This window comes from Chamaea fasciata, unplaced genomic scaffold, assembly GCF_029207755.1.
Source record: "Chamaea fasciata isolate MVZ Bird 193981 ecotype frontalis unplaced genomic scaffold, bChaFas1.0.hap1 SCAF_1, whole genome shotgun sequence".
NCBI lineage: Eukaryota > Metazoa > Chordata > Aves > Passeriformes > Sylviidae > Chamaea > Chamaea fasciata.
Genome location: NW_027094086.1, coordinates 109,212,579 through 109,229,745, shown reverse-complemented (window position 1 = coordinate 109,229,745; position 17,167 = coordinate 109,212,579). Strand labels below are relative to the sequence as shown.

Sequence of the window (17,167 nt, the reverse complement as noted above, 5' to 3'; positions counted from 1 at the left end):
AGCTGTCTTCATCTCAGAGCCTTTTCCAAATCTTTTCCCTATCACACTGCAAAAAAAAAAAAAAAAAACAACCAACAAACCACCAACCAAAAACAAACCAAAAAAACCCAAACATACTCTGCCCGCCCCCCCCCAAAAAAAACCCCACAAAACCAAAAACAAACCAACAATAATAACAAAACAACAACAACAACAAAAAAATTTTGCACATTGTCCCCTGGAGCACAGAAATATTCCATTGTCATTATTGTTTCCCTAGCTTGTTTTCTCAATTTTGTCTCTTGTCTTGAAGATAGAGTGTGACCAGATTTAAGGCCGGGGAGTCCTTTTGTATTGTTTGTTAGTTGTTTTTGTTTCATACTGGATGTAGCATACCTAAGTCGTACATACTTTTTTGAGAAATAGGTGGGATTTCCTTTATAGAAACTCACCCATAGCACACAGTGATGGATCTTCATGTCCATCCATCTTTTTTTGGCATGGTTTTGCAGTTGTCTGTGTGATGCTTTCCCATCTCAACATATACCAGGGTTTGCCCTTAACACTTCCATCCCTTTCCCACCCATATACCTTCATGCAAGACACTGTCTTGCACCCTGTTAAAAACTCAGTGAGCTCTGTATCCCCCTTGCTCCATCCCTAATCATGTCTCTCTTCTTGCCCATGTCATGGGCTGTCTGTGGTGTCCTTTCTTCTGATCGTTTCCTTCTGTCCTCTTTGTATTTTCACTGCTGTTTGTTGGGTTGGAGAGGAAGGCTAATAACTAAGTTAGGGTGCCTGGGGTGGGTCTGACCTGCTAGATAACAGCAGGCCCAGGGAATCATTGGTGCTATTCAGCATAATGCCTTTGATTGTTTCTTTGCATTTTCAGATGTGTTTGCTGGGCTAAGCAGCTGTTAGGGGCTCTGTACAGCCTCCAGTCTCCGTTTCAGGTTTCTGCCTTTCACACAATTCGGTAAGACTCTCACCTGGATGACAGAAGTTCTCTCCAGAAATCATTGCACTGCTGACAGGCAGATGGCTTCTGGGATTTCACTGCTCAGTCACATGAAGCTGACACCTCAGACATGTAGCTACAGCTGTCAGAGCTCAGGTGTTTATGAAAACAGAAAATTGCTGAGTCCAGATTTGAACCAGCACTTTTCAGGTTTTAATTCTAAAGGGCACTTCTAACTTTAAACTCCCCAGCCATTTATGATGTTGGCCACAGTATTTTTATTATCATTTGTAAGAAATACTTTCCATGTATAAGAACAGGCACACTGGACCAGACCATCCACCTCAGGGACAGTGACCAACAGCAGGTGCCTGAGGAAGTGCATAAGAACAAGCATGAAGCAATACTTCTTCAAAATGCTCTATCAGCTTCTGACAATTTGTGTCTTGAGGCTTTGCTGAATCAGAGCTGTTCTCTTCTTGCTGCAGTGTCTTTTCCATGTTTCAGTTCTTTCTGCTTTTAGCCCCACTTCATTTCACTTTTTGAAAGAAAAAGAAGGGAAACAATACAGACTGTTTAAATAGATATACCAGAGGGCACATATTCATAATCTGGGGATCTGGCAAGCTGCAGGAACATCTTTAGTGCTGACACAAAGGGTGAATGGGTCACTCAAGAATAAATTCTCCTGTCAGGGGAAAAATGCTCCAGTTAAATCATGATACTGTTTCTTACACTATAGCCTACCAGACCTCAGTTTAGATTCTTAGACTCAGTGAGATATCGTAAAGAGAAGGAGGGTTTTCTTTGTGATTATGAGGCACTTTGGTTTAATACACAAATTAGGAGACTTAACATTCCCTTAGCCTTAGATGTGTGGTGAATGTATTGGTTGGAACAGCCAAGTGACAAGATAACCACCTAACCACGTACTGGGTTGCAGCAGCAGGAATAAGGAAAATCATGTGTTAGAGGAGAACACGGAACATATATTGGTCCTGGGAATTAACTTCTATTTCAGGTTTCCAAATGAAAGGTAAAATGAATGGATTAAATCAAGAATTCTAATGGGATTGTGTAGTAAATCTTGGAGTTTGACACTTCTGGAAAGCCTGTAATTGTGTAGTTCTCTTGCTCTGCATGAATTCAAGGCTGTGAAATTAACCTCTGTAGCTAATCTGGTGGGATGGGAGACTTATGTGGATCACAGCATGAAGCCAGTTGCTGTTCTCACTGTGCAAGCAAAATATATGGGTAGGTTTACAAGCTATAGTTTAGTTTTCTAGTTTATTGTTTTGGGTTTTTTTTTTCAGACTCAGTTTTCTTATCTGGTTGTATAAAGATAGTTAATAATGAAATTGTTTGTATCAGTAAGTATTTGCACAGATGTTGTACTAACCTTTATGGACCAACATGTAGTAAGTACTTCATTCCTACATTCCTAGTGTCTGGTTACAGCTCAGATTTTGGCACTTAATTACAACTTTGAATCTCCTATGCACATCCCAGCTGTCTCTTTAGGGTATTAACAGTTGTGGTGCGACTCGGAAGAAATCAAGAATTATTCAAGAGGCTGCAAGAATAAAAGAACAGGAATATTGAGATAACAGTTCAGGAAATGTATCGACAGTGGGTGCAGTTTAATTTGCAGTCATAACAATAAATTCATCCTGTTTCCAGACAGTAATTCCACTGCACTAAACTGACATGTGATTGCATCTGTTGACACAGTATATTCAGGTGCTGCTCATGGCCACCTGAAGGAGATATTTTCTCCTGCTCTTCTGCTCAGCAGTGCTGCTTGTGGAGCAACGTCCCATTGGATTTAAAAGAAAATGCTGAACTGTGCATTGGTTTTGAGACATAGCAAGTGTGGCAGTTATGCTCTCTTGGGGCATTACTGCACTTGATGGTTCAGAAGCTCATATGGTATTACATTTTATTAGATTCTGCTGGTTTTTGGAAGGAACCAACCAGCTGGTTCCCTGTAAGTAAGAATCCTTGGCGTTTTTTCTGGGAACGACAGCTTAATTGTCTCAAACTGCTGGAAAGCAGAGAAACAGAACAAGAATCAGTCAGAGAAGCTCTAACTTACTTGGAAACTATAGTGTTTGTTTCCTGACTCTCAAACTCATCCTTCTCTGTGTCCAGCCCTGTAATTCATACCTGGTGCTACTCCAGTGTTCATCCAGAGCATACACCTTTTTTGAGGTAAGGAGTGGATAGCAGGTTCTTCCTTTTGCTTTACTGCTGGCCGGGTGTGGAGGAAACATCCTGCTTTGTTACCTTGTAACAGTATCTTTGGTGTATTTGTGTTTGAATCATGCAGTATTTTTTTTGTATGAAGAGAAGACACATGGTAGCAATTCTACAGCAATAGAATATATTTTGTGTACAATTGTCAGAGTAAGGAACTAGATAATATGTCTGTAAAACACCTCTCAGATTAAATCCAGGGAGATGTCCTATCCTTTTGAAAGCTTTGCTTAAGGGACAAGTGCAGACTGTTTTGCTTGTGTCTGCCCCTCTAGATCCCACCTGCCAGAGAATCTTCAAAACCTGTCATTGTCTCAATAAGAAATGTATGTTATGATTGCAGAAAAGATTTTCTGGAGGTATATAGGTATTCCTCTTAGCTCATGAAACCAGGATATAAACAGTTTCACGTGTGTGCACAGTGGTGAGCAGAAGGGGGCTGAAGTTGTGCCCGGTTTTGTCACTAAAATGTGCCAAGTAAGAAACCTAGAACTTGGTATCAGGGCTATCAAAGCATTTCTGTTTTAGGAAGGCATCAGCATGCAGATCGTATTTGATCATATACTACTCAGAGAATCATGATTTTCCTTCTTTTCCTTATTCTAGAAACAGCACATCTTCAACCTTTGATGAATCCGAAGACTGGCAAGTTGCTCAAGATGCTGAGATATGCTTGTTGAAGTCAGGAGAAATTATGTAAGCAGAACAATTTCATTGCTACAGGTGAAAGCATAAAGACTGAGCTCAGATGCTAGCTATGTGAGCCCAAGCCTTGCAGGCTCCTGGAAGAGCAGCTCATTTGTGTCCCACAGTAGAATTTGGTCTGAGGAGGATAAGAGGGTGTAACTTAACCACGAAGAGCAGCAGCCATGAGCCAGGTCCTCTCTCTTCAGTCCTAGAAAACTTCAGTGCAGCTGGGGAATAAGAAGGAAAGATACAGGTCCACATCACACGAGAAAACATTTCCTATTTTTATTGCAGAAATTGCTGTCAACATGAAGGGGGTTTAGAGAGAAGACTGTGCAGTTCTAGCAGCGTCTGAAAGCAACTGCAAGTCAGGGAATGCAGTTCTAGATGGACCTTTGCCAAAGAGAGGGAATTAATGGCCTTTTGGAGCATGTATTTGTTATTTTTCCGTAGCTTCCCAGAATCTGTTTTGCCTGCTGTGGTTGATACATGCCATAGCATAAAATCTTCATCTAAGCTTCAGCTCAAGCTCTGTGTGTACTGTGTGTGCACAATTCTCTGCTCTGAAATTCCTAGTTATATGCAGTAGTTATACAGCATGTCACTTGCACAGACAAGAAGGGAATCTGATGTGTGGAAATGCACATGACTTAGAGAAATTCAGCTTTGCTCACTGTCCCCTTAAACCTAGCTTTGAAATTTTGCCTTAGTTATAGAAAAGGTTTTAAACTTTTGACTGCAAGTAGATAAATCAGTCCATGTTTCAACCTTGTTGCTGCTGTTCAGAGATCCAGGTAAATGAAGCAGTAACTAGAATCATAGCTGGGCTGTAAGGCAAAACAAATAATGATATTTAGTTTATTAAAATCACAGATCACCTGAGACACGACAGGACTGTGGTTTACTCTGATCTCATTGATTTGCAAACAGTTTATTTGGCCTGAAGAGTGACAGATGAGCTTCGTTTTAGTTAGGGTAATGTAGATGAGACCCCATGGATCTTAGAAATTACAGGTTTCCCCTGAAGAAAGTAACCAGTGTTCTCCTGCTTCAGGGCCTCACTGTTCACAGTCTTAAATAGATACCAGAATTAAGTCAGCTCATCTAATGTTGTAGGACTGCATCAACTACATGCCTAGAATTTCCTTTTTAACTGGAAGTATTTTGAGTCAGCGTTTTTGCAGCTTGGCTGGGTGAAACAGACCCAGATGTAGCCTTATGTGCTTCAGAACAGAGCTGCTGTTCACATTCCATCCACCTGTACTCCTAATCCCTCCTGTTTCCTGTGCAAATTTTTATATTCACTTAGGAAGGTGAATAAACCAGGTAACTTACTTTTTGTTTAAAAGGAACAGTAGAGAGCAGCACTCCTTTCTTATTTGTAGTAATTCTAAAAAGCTTTATTTGAGCACTGGTTTTCTTTAGTTGAAATGAAATAAATAAGTGAACAAAATCCACTTGTGCCAGAGCAGTGAAGGTTCTTAATATCAGTCATCTTTTTTGTAGTTTTTACCTTCTTCTGAGGCTGAATTTTCATGCATCTTGTGGATCTGTCCCAAATATGCTGTGGAGTCTACCTTGAATAGATGGAAAATAAAAATGAATGATTAGTGGTTTTGTCTGAGTAAGTAGATTGGATCTCTTCAAGTAATTGTATATTTCTCCCTCACAGGATGAAATTACCCCTTACAGTAGAAGAGATCATGAATTTTGGAGAAAGCAACAGAGAGCTGTTCATCAAATCCAGCACCTACAGTATCATTCCCATCACTGTTACAGAGATGGGACTAACAATTAGCTGGATCTTCTCATCAGACCCCAAAAGCATATCCTTCAGCGTTGTCTACCAAGAGTCCGAAGACACGCCGCTGGATCAGTGCAAAGTAAGGCCTTTGTCTCCTTAGAGGTTGTGGTGCTCTACACTCATCCAGCCTACAGCAATTGACAAGTATTGCTAGGAGGCCTTCACCAGAAGGCCAGTTGCTATTGCATTAAGGATTTGTTTCTCCGGTTAAGCTGCAGTTCTGCTAAAGGCAAAGCTACATCTTTAATGTTGCCTGCAAAAGTTGAGTTGAAAGGCCCTGTAGCTTCTATTGGTTGCATCTGAAATTCACCCAGTATTATTAATCAAAATTGAACATCCAAGTCTGAAAATTTCACTTAGTTTATAAACTCTTTAATCTGGTTTTGCCAGGCTTGTGAGTAGAAGCCACAAGGAAGCAGATAAATTTCTTGGTTTGCCTACATTTCTTTTCAATGAAGCATATACTTGCGTGTGTTGGTGGTGTGCAAAATCTCTTTGCCAGTGCCCAAGGTATCCGGTTTTATATGTGCTGTCCATATTTCATGAGGATTATACATTAAGTGAATCTATTTTACTCAACTAATTGCAAAGTTTTGCTGAAGACCAGGCAGCTGTTGGTTTAATCCACCATGGTAGGGTGAACTCTATGACTGTGATTTACTGGGGAATAAGACATTTATATAGCTTGTGTTAATTCACTGCATGGTTATTAACTCCATGTAAAATATCTCTTTTTCTTAATCTGAAAGCTGAATGAAGTGTGAATGCTGCTTTTGTCCTGATATAATTCTTTGGTAAAACTTTGTGTTTTATAGGGTCATCCTTGGTCTATGTCAGCTGCTCTTCTGACAGCTGTGCTAGTGCTTTACAGCAAGACACACATAGAACCACAGATACACACACTTTTGCTGTAAGATCTGATAAACAATTAAGATTTGCTGAGAAAACTTATTTTATTACACAGGGAGTATAAAAACATACATTAAAATATATTTTTAGCTAAATCCTGCTCTTGGATATGTGGATTTAATGTACCACTTGCTGAAGTTACTAAAGTTTCTTAGATTAGCATTTAAAAGTTCAGGATTTGATTCTGTCTCTAAAGCAGAGATTAATAGCCATAGGTTAGTGCTGTAAAGATATAATCAAAGGAAAATAGAAGTCTCACTGTGAGATTTTAGTTTGGGTGAGTTTTTAATGCTAATCAGTTAGAGTAATTAGTTTTGCAGGCATAGATGCACTTTGGGAGTTTCAAGGTGGCTGAAATCAAGGTTTTCTGAAAGAAAATGCCAGTTTATAGGGCAAATAGCAAACTTCATTTGGATTTGTATTGAATTCCAGGTCCTTATCCCTATGACTCGCTGCAACTCTCATAAGGAAACTATCAGAGGACAGGTGAAAGTCAGAAATGCTGGAATCTACACCCTGATATTTGACAACACATTCTCTAGGTAGGTGCTAGCCAGGAGTGAAAGGTGAAATAAGCTTGGTTTTACAGACTGTGGAAGTGATCAGATGTACCATTATTCCGGCATATAGAAATAAGTATAAGAAAATTTTCCTTGCTTGCCAAGAGGTCTTCAAGAGTTTCGTCTCTTCTTCTTGTTTGGCCTTTTTTTTTTTTTCCTACCCCTGCAGCAGAATTCCACTCTTCTTTCTGAACATCTAGGAGGGTTAACAGAAGTAAACAAGTAATTTGTGACTCATTCCAAGACAGTTTAGTCAGGATTGTCATCTTTTTAGAAACAAACCTGACGGCCATTGCACAGGCATACTTCTTTTTTACAACAGTGAATTTTTTGCCCAAGTGTAAGCTGAAAGAACGAATACGCTTTTAAGGCTTCCTCTCTTGTTGGCTTCAGCTAACATGATCTTTTTGTTCTCTTTCTTTCCTTGACAGGTTTATCTCAAAAAGAGTGTTTTATCACTTGGCTGTTGAGCGACCTGTCATCTATGATGGAAGTGATTTCCCATAGCCTTCACTATATTCTGTATTTTTAATTAAATGTTTAAGATATGCTATTATTTATGTACATGTGTAAGCATTCTGATTACCGCTGTGTTTGAAGACTTTGAAACTATGCAATAGTTCTAATGCACTTAAGAGGAGATGTGTACACTAAAAATGGAAGCCTTTTCAGGAACACTAATGGTTCTGTACTATGTACAGATTGCTGAAAAGCCATGTTGTTTGGTTTAACAGGTCAATAATAACCAGGGGTTTTTTTCAGTGGGGAGAAAAATAAGTGTGGGGGTGTCTAAATGCAAACTGAAATTGTCTGCTGAAAATTGAGCTATTTTTCTCCCAAAAATATCCTTCAAAAGGAAATTTAAAGAAAAATACCTATTTTTTACCTCCTCACTGAGGTGTAAAGATAACCATCTCTGTTCTGCTGTGCTGCCCTTACAGTCAGAGCAGCAATTATGCAATACTTCAGTCTGCACACGCAAATATTGTAATCCATCTGGAATTTTTTTATCTTTTCCAAGTTTTATAAGCAGCAAGCCATAGGAGTTTTATACGTTTTGGGCTAAGATTTGGTAAGTCTTAACTGGCTTCTTCCAATGCTTTGGCACTGAATACCAGTTACAAAATAATAAACATGAAGCAGCAACTCCTTTCACTTCGGCTCACCGTACTCTGTACATTGGCCCTGGGAACCCAGTTTCTACAATGAGCACCAGTGGCAGAATGCAGAACATCCCCTGTGGAATAAAGTACTGCTCACTGGTGATATTGGGAAGAGGAGCATTCCTTTTTCCTGCCTTAGCACCTTAGTCATCCGCATTCACAGGAAAGCACAGTTTCTGAGGAGATCAGCAGCGTCTCTCTCTAGACCACAGCAATAATGGAAGGCAGCAATAATGTTTGAACCAGTCTCAAAACATCCATCCAAAGTGGAATGCATATCCAGGCCTGGTGAACTCTGCACTCAGTGGTGTTCCCTTTCCTAAGCCTTGCAGTTGCCCTATCCAACTGCTGACTTTCCATCTCAGATTTGGGGGCTGTTAACACTGCCTTGTAAGAGAAGATTGGGTTCTCACTTATACAAAATCTCTATGCAAACCATCTGCTCTCTGTATAGAGTTTCACCTTTTTGTCAAAATACCTGAAAGTGGATTTTTCTGTATAAAAGAACCTGTCTTCAATAGAATGGCAAAACATTTGGCAGGAGAAAGAAGAAAAGCTCTGTCTCCCAACCAGCCCTCTTCATAATTTAAGTGTGTCTGATTTCTCATGTTACTGTTCTCCCAAAGAAACCTCAGACCTTAAGGGTTTTAGTGCAGCAGTTGGTAGAAGACCAGCACAACCTCTGAGGAACCCTGCAGAGACTTGGTGGCAGCTGTAGCTGGCATGCAGGGGTCATGGTGGGAGACAGAAAATAAAGCATGAGGGGAAAGAAGAAAAAAGGGCAAGCATAAACTGAAGCAAATGGTTTGGGGAGAGGAAAGGGGCAAACTTGTAAATGTAAAAGCAAGGAGAGGGAATTGGAGGAATGAACGCAGGTAGGGAAGGTGGTTAGGAGAGGCCAGCTGGTGTTTATGTTCTGCTTGTCCAATCCAACACCCATAAAGGATCTCCCACCACAAAAGGCTGTTTGTTTAAAGGGTGGAGATCACAAACCAAGTGTTGGACATTAACACAGGAGCAGCTGAGGCAGAGGGAAATTTATGATCACAGAAAAGAAAACAATTGCAGTTAAAGCCAAAGGTTGCTCATAATTTGTTCCAGTTGTTAACAATATATAATACAGTGATCTTGAAAAAGATTGTGGAAGAATGACTACTTTTCATGGAGCACCTAGGATTTAGGTCTCTGGCTCATTGATAGCATTCCCTTGCCTTCAGCTGCCTTTTTCCCCATGGTGTTGGTGTGCTCCCAACCCTCTGCCAGGCAGAGTCATCAGTGGAAGGTGCAAACTCCTGAAGGCTGCAGTGCACTTAAGCCCTGACCTAGTTGTGTGCATGAAAATGAGATGGACAAGAGACTGATGGATCTCAATCAATAAACAGCAATAAATGGCACAGATTGGTTCAAGAATTACAGCATATTTCAGTCTTGAAGCTATGTTTTATATTTAATTAGGCAAGAAGAGATTATTTATTGCTTAAAAATGGAGTACTGTGTACCATATGCTATACAATTTCACTGAGCTGTTACTGAAGTCTGCTGCAGTTTTCTTTTAAGCATTTAGGTGTGGTTTTTAAAAACATTTTGCTGTTGTTTACTTAGAATACTAATTTTACTGGGATATCTTTCTTAAAATGCCAAATGTAAGGTAAAGGGACACTGTCAAGTATCTTCAGCCAAAATATGACATCTCTGTTAAAAAGTATTTGAAGTCTCCCTACCAAAAATAATTTGACAGCCTTGCCTCTTGATTTCCTCTCCATATCCAGTTCTTGACATTACTTTATTCTGTGGCAAATATTTTTAAGCCCCTGTTCATGTAGCTCTTAAAATAATTGTCTCCATGTAGTAAGCCAGATGTTTCCCTGGAGGTCTTTCATGTAGGCACTCCTGAGACTAGCTATGTTTGGGAGAAGGGGAGTAAATCCACTGGATTATTCCCATTTAGGATTTGTGTCTTTATGGTCCCTTTTCTTCAGGTTTTCCTACCCTTTGAGAGTAATTTTCTGGCTATTTTTTTTTTTCTCTCTGCAAGAGGGCTCAGAGTGGGAGTCAGAACCTGTAGTTTAAAGATGAAAAGAAGATGTTTGCTTCTGAACAAAGACAGTACTTAAAGAGAAAAAGTTTCAATGATGAAATATCAGGCTGGTAAGGTGCAAGTGGACAGGAGGGCAGCAGTTCAAGGAAGCTTCCCAGGAGCAGTAATCCCATCATAACAGCTGGAAGAGGCTGTGCAGAGACAGTAAAGAACTTCACATTAGTAGAGACCTTTTGTTTAAATGTCCTAGACAGTTCATTACTGGAATCATGGAAACTCATTAAAGGACTTTGCACAAGGGCCGGCTTGTACAAGAGATTATTTCATTGTGCAAGAGATTATTTAATTCAAGCAACTCATTCTTTCATTCATAAAATACTTGTTCATATGAGCTATGCCAGCAATGCTGAAAAATCTGTGTATTTATAGGTGCTCAGGTGATTTGTGGAATTGGGCTTTTTATTATCTGCAGGAATGCAATAAAGAGAAAAATATTTTCAACTGGTCATGAAATTAATTGAAGGAGATGTCACATTCATAGGACAAAGAGATTATACATTGTGGTCACCATAAGCAATTAGATGTTTTTCTGGGTGCTGGAAAGGGTAAGGAGATACGGAGGGTAAGATTTTTTGTTACAGAGAGATTTATGTGAAGGAAAGAATATAGTTTCTTCAAGAAAATGACAGTGTTCCTTTACTCAACATTACTCAATGTTTCTTTATGAAAAATGGAAGAGGTATTGCACAAGAGTGTACCACGTTACCAAATAGCAAAGCTACAAAAGCCTGACTTCTTTCCTAAAACAGAAATTGCACTATAGGTTTAATTATGCTCAATCACTGAGGTTGTAACTTGTTCAAAAGCATCTTTTGGTCTTAACTGCCAAAGAATTGCAAGCCCTGTTCACATCAAATTTCCTGCTCCAGATATGGGAAAAATCATGTATACCAGTGTCTGTACAGTTACAGAAATGTAAATGGTTGTGTTGGAATGTTTTTCTTGATGCTTTTATTTTTCCTTTTTTAACCTCAGGAATTTAAGAATAAAATTCTTTATCATTGTGAATGTTTGTCCCTTTTTTGCTTCGTAGGGATGACTTTTTTTGGAAGGTACGTCTGATGACTGTATAATCTACTTGGAGTTTTTATGAAATTTATATTGTGCCATACCCTCATTTCAAAGCTACAATTACCAATAGAAGTTTCTGAGCATCTCCAGAGGCATCTGGAGTCCTGGGGCCACATTCAGAAGCTTCCCTCTAGGAGAGGCTCCAGCAAAGCCTAATCTGGAGGTTGAGGGACCTGCAGAGTGAGTTTTACATAAAGCCAGTACATGTGTAAGTGACCATACCTTGCTGTACCCATTTCTGCAGGGAAATGCTGCAGCTGTGGAAAGTCTTTGTGTCCATCTGCAGTAATACATTTTTATCCATACTGGGTAATAGCCCCTCCCTTGGTGCTAGGGGAAAGGCTCTTCTAATCCTACTTCTGCCTTATATTTCTTGGTCTGTGCCCCAAAAACAGGCCTTGGCACATACAGGATAACATTTCTCTGTGGGGACCATGTGGAGCTGCTGCAAGGTCATGGTATGCTCTGCATTAATCCTTGAAGTGTCACAGGGATGCTTTGAAGTCCAAATACAGTAATAATTCCTGTACTTTCACACCCCTCTCTCACTTCTCTGCTCTCTGGAAGAGATGCTTGTATAAAGACGTGCCTGTTTCAGGCACAGGAGGCACCAGGTAGGCAGGTTTGCCTGCAGAGACTGAAAGTTTCTCATGGGTTCTCCCAGCTTCCTGCCCCTGTCCCACAAGCAGGCTGGTGCCGTTACATGACTGCCAGCACCATGGTGACAACACAGCACATGGGGCAGGGACGAGTCCAACTGCCTCTTCAAAGAAGAGCAACTGTGTAGGAGGCTACAGCCCAAACCTGGGAACAGCTAGGAAAAAAAGGCCTCAAAGAGAAGGGAGGAGACCCAAGCTATGGAAGATCTCAGGCCTCTCCCAGGACTTCAGCAACTGCATGGTGCCCATCCTGCTAGAGCTGTGCGTAAAGCATGAGCAGAGTCCCCTGGGACTGCTCAGGGGGCAAGGGAGGCAATATCCTTTGCCTGTGAGGAAACCACCCATCCTGGAAGAAAGCATCAGGTGAAGGCTGGGGACACCCTAGCCAGGCACAAAAGGGATTGTGGTAGGATAAATCCAAGTAAAATATCAGGGCAGAGGGACAGAGGAGCCCAAGAAGGGTTTGACCACAAGGAGCTGTGCTGCTGGCAGAGGCCCCCAGCAGATGCAAGAGGGAGTAATGGCAGAAGACACCTCCATGACTGAGTCCCTGCTGTGTGCTGACCAACAAGAAGGGTTGGTGATGAGGCTGCAGTCAGAGGTGTGTGGGGAGGCAGCTTCCTCCAGAGTTTGTATGGTGAGAGCAGCTTGGGGAGCTACCAGCAGCTGCTGGACTGCAGGCAGCCATGGTGAAACAAATCCCAAGAGGGAAAATTGCCCCCAGGGGGGTTGGTCCCCAGCTTCTCCTGGCAAAGTGATGGGAGCAGCCAGACTCAGAGCAGGATGTGCGTGACCCAGGGACAACCCCGTCACCCCAAACTGCTGCAAGCTCATTGCTGTTTCACCACCCTCAGCAGTTTCACCTGCTGATCAAGTGTGAATATTTCCCACAGTGTTTTGGAGACTGAAGAAGCTTTACTTTCTTTGAGATGGCCACGAAGTTCAAATTCCTGGGGCTGGTGAGATGTAGTGCAGGGAAGAGGAACTTGCAGCAGCTAAGGTTTGCACACTTATTTGTTTGCATAACTCAAGGGCTCTTTGGGGGCCAGGAGAACCCTCTGTGTAAGAGCACCGTCACCCCCAGTCTCAGGAAGGGGTAGTGGGACTGAGCTGCTGTGGGGAAGCATCTGCCCCCAATGTGCTCCGTCCTCCCCTGCTCTCAGAAACCTGCCCTGCCTCCCCAGAGTGCACCCCAACCCTTGCCTCAAGAGCCTAAACCTGCTCTGGTGCCTGTGGGGTTCTCAGCTGCAGCCTCCGCACCACAAAGCTTAGATATTTGTAATAAACCCTTAGCAAAGTTTTCATTTGGCCTCTTTTGAGAGGGGTAAAAGCTGTGATTGCAAACAGGTTATGTGTACAGATCCAATCTGGGAAAGGATGTGTGGACAAGAAACAACCAGTTCATTCCCTTGGTGTGTATGGCAGTGCCTTTATTTAATTTTGGCTTCTGTTTGCTGAGCACAAATGACAAAAAAACCCACACCCTTCTTACACATATAGTAAAAAATATGTACATCTTTGACCATTTTTCTTCCTAAGGAAAATGTAAAAAAACCCCTAATAAATGTATATGAAAATTGAACCCCATCTGCCCTATTAGCTAGAAAAGCAGCACCAAACTTTGCAGAAAGCTCTTGTTTACCAACATGCTTTAATGATAAATGTACAATGAAAATTCTTTTTCCCTGGAAGAGCTAAGTACCAGAAGGCAAACCAGGTTAAATGAGATTATTTAAAACAAACCCTTCTGAGCACTACACCCTGCAATTGAAGAGTGGCAGGTGCAGGCTGCAGTTCAGGCAGGAGAGGTGAGGCCATGTCCCTGTGAGGGGATTAGTAAGGGGGAACAGATAAATGATGCCCCGTGAACTCGGGTTTTGGGGTCCATTACAGCACATCACTTCCGGGAATGGCAGCCTCCACAATCTGATGTCTCTTTCCAAATTTCATTATGTTTGGCACTTAATTACTCCCTGTCTTTCTGGCCCTATATTCAATATATTTTCCAAAGATACTGGTGCATAACTGGCAGTCAGTTGAATTATGGGTTTGGTTTTTGTGTTCTGGTTTATGACAGCTTTACACCATACAGCAAATATCCCTGGGACAAACAACTCAATGTCTCTGAAGCCCTTAATTTTTTTATTGTGAGGGACGATTTGTTTTGAGTATCAAAACAGGAGCCATTGTACCTGACATCACACAGCTAAAATACAGGAGAATGACAGATCACATTCTGCAACGCCCACTTTATGCACATGAACAACTGGCTTTTCTTTGCAAGAAAAACCACCTATACAGCCACACAGAGCTGCATTTGCCCAGGCACAGAGAGCAGCAATTGCTCACTGCAACAAAGCAGTGTCAGAGCTAAAGAACATTCTCCTTTTCACAGGATGGGGTCTGCTGTAGGAATCTGGCAGGGCTCCCAAGTCAGGCCACCTTCACAGGGGAACTTGGTATGACAGCAAATGAAGGCTGAACCCCCTCCTGCTGCCTCCTTTGGACAGAACGCTTCATCTGCCTCTGTTGCTGCCATAGCTGGGTTTATCTACTGCTGCAGGACTTGTTGTTTCAGGTTGTGGTCTGAGCTGCAGATGGGCCAGCTGTTACAAAGATAGTTTTTGACATCTATTAGTTCTGTTTATAGCGAGTATGGTTCCATTTTGCTGCCACCTGACAAAGGTTTCCTGTTCTCTCAGTCAGCAACCCTCAGTTGGGTCCCGCACATCAAGTACAGGTCCCCAACCCTTTCTGCCCCTCTGGGATAATCTTTGGGGTGTACAGGTGGTTTCCAAAAAGCTTGGTGCTTCTCTGGAGAGGAGAAGGTGAGCACTAACTTACAGGACGACTGCAAGGAGGGGACGTAACAGAGGAGGTCCAGTGAGTGTTGAGGATCAGTGAGTTCCTGATCTGCCGCCTCCCCAGCATGGCAAAGGACCAGTTTGAGCTGTGCTCCAGGCTGTCACAGGCAGAGGACTGCTCCTGGGCCCTGCTCCAGCAGCAGCCACAGCTTTGCATCATCCTGCCCAGTGCCACCCTGAACCGCTCGCCAGCAAACACATAGAGGAAGGGGTTGAGGCAGCTGTGGAAGAAGGCGATGCCCTGGGTGACCTGCAGCCCAATGTCCAGCTGGTTGGCAGCCTGACAACTGTGCACCACGCCGGTGTAGGTGTTGATGGCTTTGACCAGCAAAACAATATTGTACGGGAACTGAGAGAGGAGGAAAGCAGTGATGATCATGGTGATAATCTTCAGCGATTTCTGCTTTTGGAATCTTTTGGCTTGTAGGAGGGTGTTGATGATAAGAGTGTAACAAATTACCATGACAAGGAGCGGGAAGAAGAACCCGATGATGACTTTCAAGGCCAGGACCATAACTCTGAAGATCACGCTGACATTTGGTGGGTACATAATTTTGCAAACTGTTACATCACCCATCTGTGTGCTCTGGCTGTAAATGATTTCTGGGATGCACAGGCCCACAGATGTCAGCCAGACAGCCAGGCACATGAGCCTGCTGCGCAGGAACCACCTTCGCCTGCAAGTTTTAGCTTTCATTGCTTGGACTACAGTGATGTACCTGTCAAAGCTGATGCAAGTTAGAAGCAAGCTGCAGCCATAGAAGTTGATCTTATACATGCTGTTGACAACTTTGCAGATGAAGTCCTTAAAGATCCATCCATCAGAAGCAGCCTTGGCCCAGAAGGGGAAGGTGAAGAGGAGCAGGAGGTCGGCAATGGCCAGGTGCAGCAGGTACCAATCCATCATGCTCCTCCTGAAGTGGTATTTGCAATAGACAAGCACGACCAAGGTGTTCCCCACTGTGCCCACAGCAAAGAGGAGCCAAAAAAACACCGGCAGGAAGGCTTGAGCAAATTGCCTCACCTGCCTCTTGTCGCACATGAAGTCTGTGCTGTTCACTGGGCTTTCACACAGGGACAGCACCATGCTGTCATTCCTGTAGTAATCCAAGCTAGCCTTGCCAGGATGTGTGACCTGCAATATGACATCCAGTAAATTTGTGTTGAGAGGCTCAGTAAAGCATACATTTACCCCTCTACCAGATGCAATTGAAGATGCCTAATGTATTCCATTTAAATGAGAAAGTTCAAAGGCTGCCAGTGAAACAGGTCATTTCAAATTGCTTGAAGTGTGCAGCACAGCAGAGATTTATAAAAATGACCAATTAAGTGAGAAACGCATAAAAAGAGCAGTTCACGACATCCAGCCAATTTCAGTTATTAAAATGGCAGGTGGTGAAAGCATTATCTCTGTCAGATAATTCAAAACATGGTTTACTTGACTTCAAATACATAACAAAAGGCAAAATGTCCAACCTGGAAAGAGGTGGAGAAGAAGCCTTTGTGTTACTGCTACGTTGGGATGGTACCAGTGGCTTGAAAGAGGCAGAAGAAAACTGATGGAGGCAAAGAGCAGGGGAAAGAAAAGGAGATGAACAGTGACACAGCTGTATACTCACTACACTTGCAGCTGCCATCTTCAGCCAGTTCTCTCCTCGGTCCTGAAGGCAGCTCTGTAGCCTGGAGAGGTAAGATGGGGGAAAACAACTGATTTGAAACAACTCTGAAGCAGGGCTGTGACTCTCTTCCTTGTACTTCTTCTTCTTCTACTTGTAATAAAAACCTCAACTCTTTGAAACAAGTCTGGCCGGAAGATGAACAAACCACACAGAAATTGATGTCGCTGATTTGAATTATTTAGTTATTTCCATTTAACAAATTTACATTTAGCCTACATTAGGTCTTCAGCTTCTCTATGGCACTGTGCTGATTAAGTCATTTGATGTACTATAGTCACAGCAATCTCATTTTTAACAAGCTGCAGACTCCCCAGTGTGCACACATAAAAAGTAATCTAAAAGCACTGTATCTTGCAAAAGATTCCTGAGAAAAATTGAAATGTTCCTCTTAAATTATCTAGCAACTAAGAAGGAAAAGTACCTGGCCTTAGTAGTACTTTTCGGTCTTAAATATTTGCAGCCTCTGCAACAAGTGAATAA

General features: G+C 42.1%; 2 protein-coding genes across 7 annotated transcripts in view; one reads left to right on the top strand and one right to left on the bottom strand.

Moving 5' to 3' along the window:
- The window catches only part of FYCO1 (FYVE and coiled-coil domain autophagy adaptor 1), a 44,780-nt gene extending 33,358 nt beyond the window's left edge, over nucleotides 1-11,422 (top strand). For 3 of the 6 annotated variants that reach the window (XM_066193159.1, XM_066193144.1, XM_066193145.1), the window contains 6 exons: nucleotides 872-955; nucleotides 3,089-3,148; nucleotides 3,800-3,889; nucleotides 5,553-5,763; nucleotides 7,026-7,135; nucleotides 7,585-11,422. In XM_066193159.1, the coding sequence (XP_066049256.1) occupies nucleotides 872-955; nucleotides 3,089-3,148; nucleotides 3,800-3,889; nucleotides 5,553-5,763; nucleotides 7,026-7,135; nucleotides 7,585-7,660 (631 nt within the window). In that variant the 3' untranslated portion in view covers nucleotides 7,661-11,422. The remainder of the gene's footprint in view (nucleotides 1-871; nucleotides 956-3,088; nucleotides 3,149-3,799; nucleotides 3,890-5,552; nucleotides 5,764-7,025; nucleotides 7,136-7,584) is intronic. The other 3 variants (XM_066193176.1, XM_066193168.1, XM_066193149.1) reach the window with 2 other exon arrangements.
- A 3,557-nt stretch (nucleotides 11,423-14,979) lies between these two features.
- Nucleotides 14,980-16,695, bottom strand: CCR9 (C-C motif chemokine receptor 9). Its single transcript, XM_066189482.1, has 2 exons — nucleotides 16,628-16,695; nucleotides 14,980-16,143 (listed from the first exon to the last, which is right to left on the bottom strand). The coding sequence occupies exons 1-2, from the start codon at nucleotides 16,643-16,645 to the stop codon at nucleotides 14,980-14,982; spliced, it is 1,182 nt and encodes a 393-aa protein (XP_066045579.1). The 5' UTR covers nucleotides 16,646-16,695.
- Nucleotides 16,696-17,167: the final 472 nt, after the last annotated feature.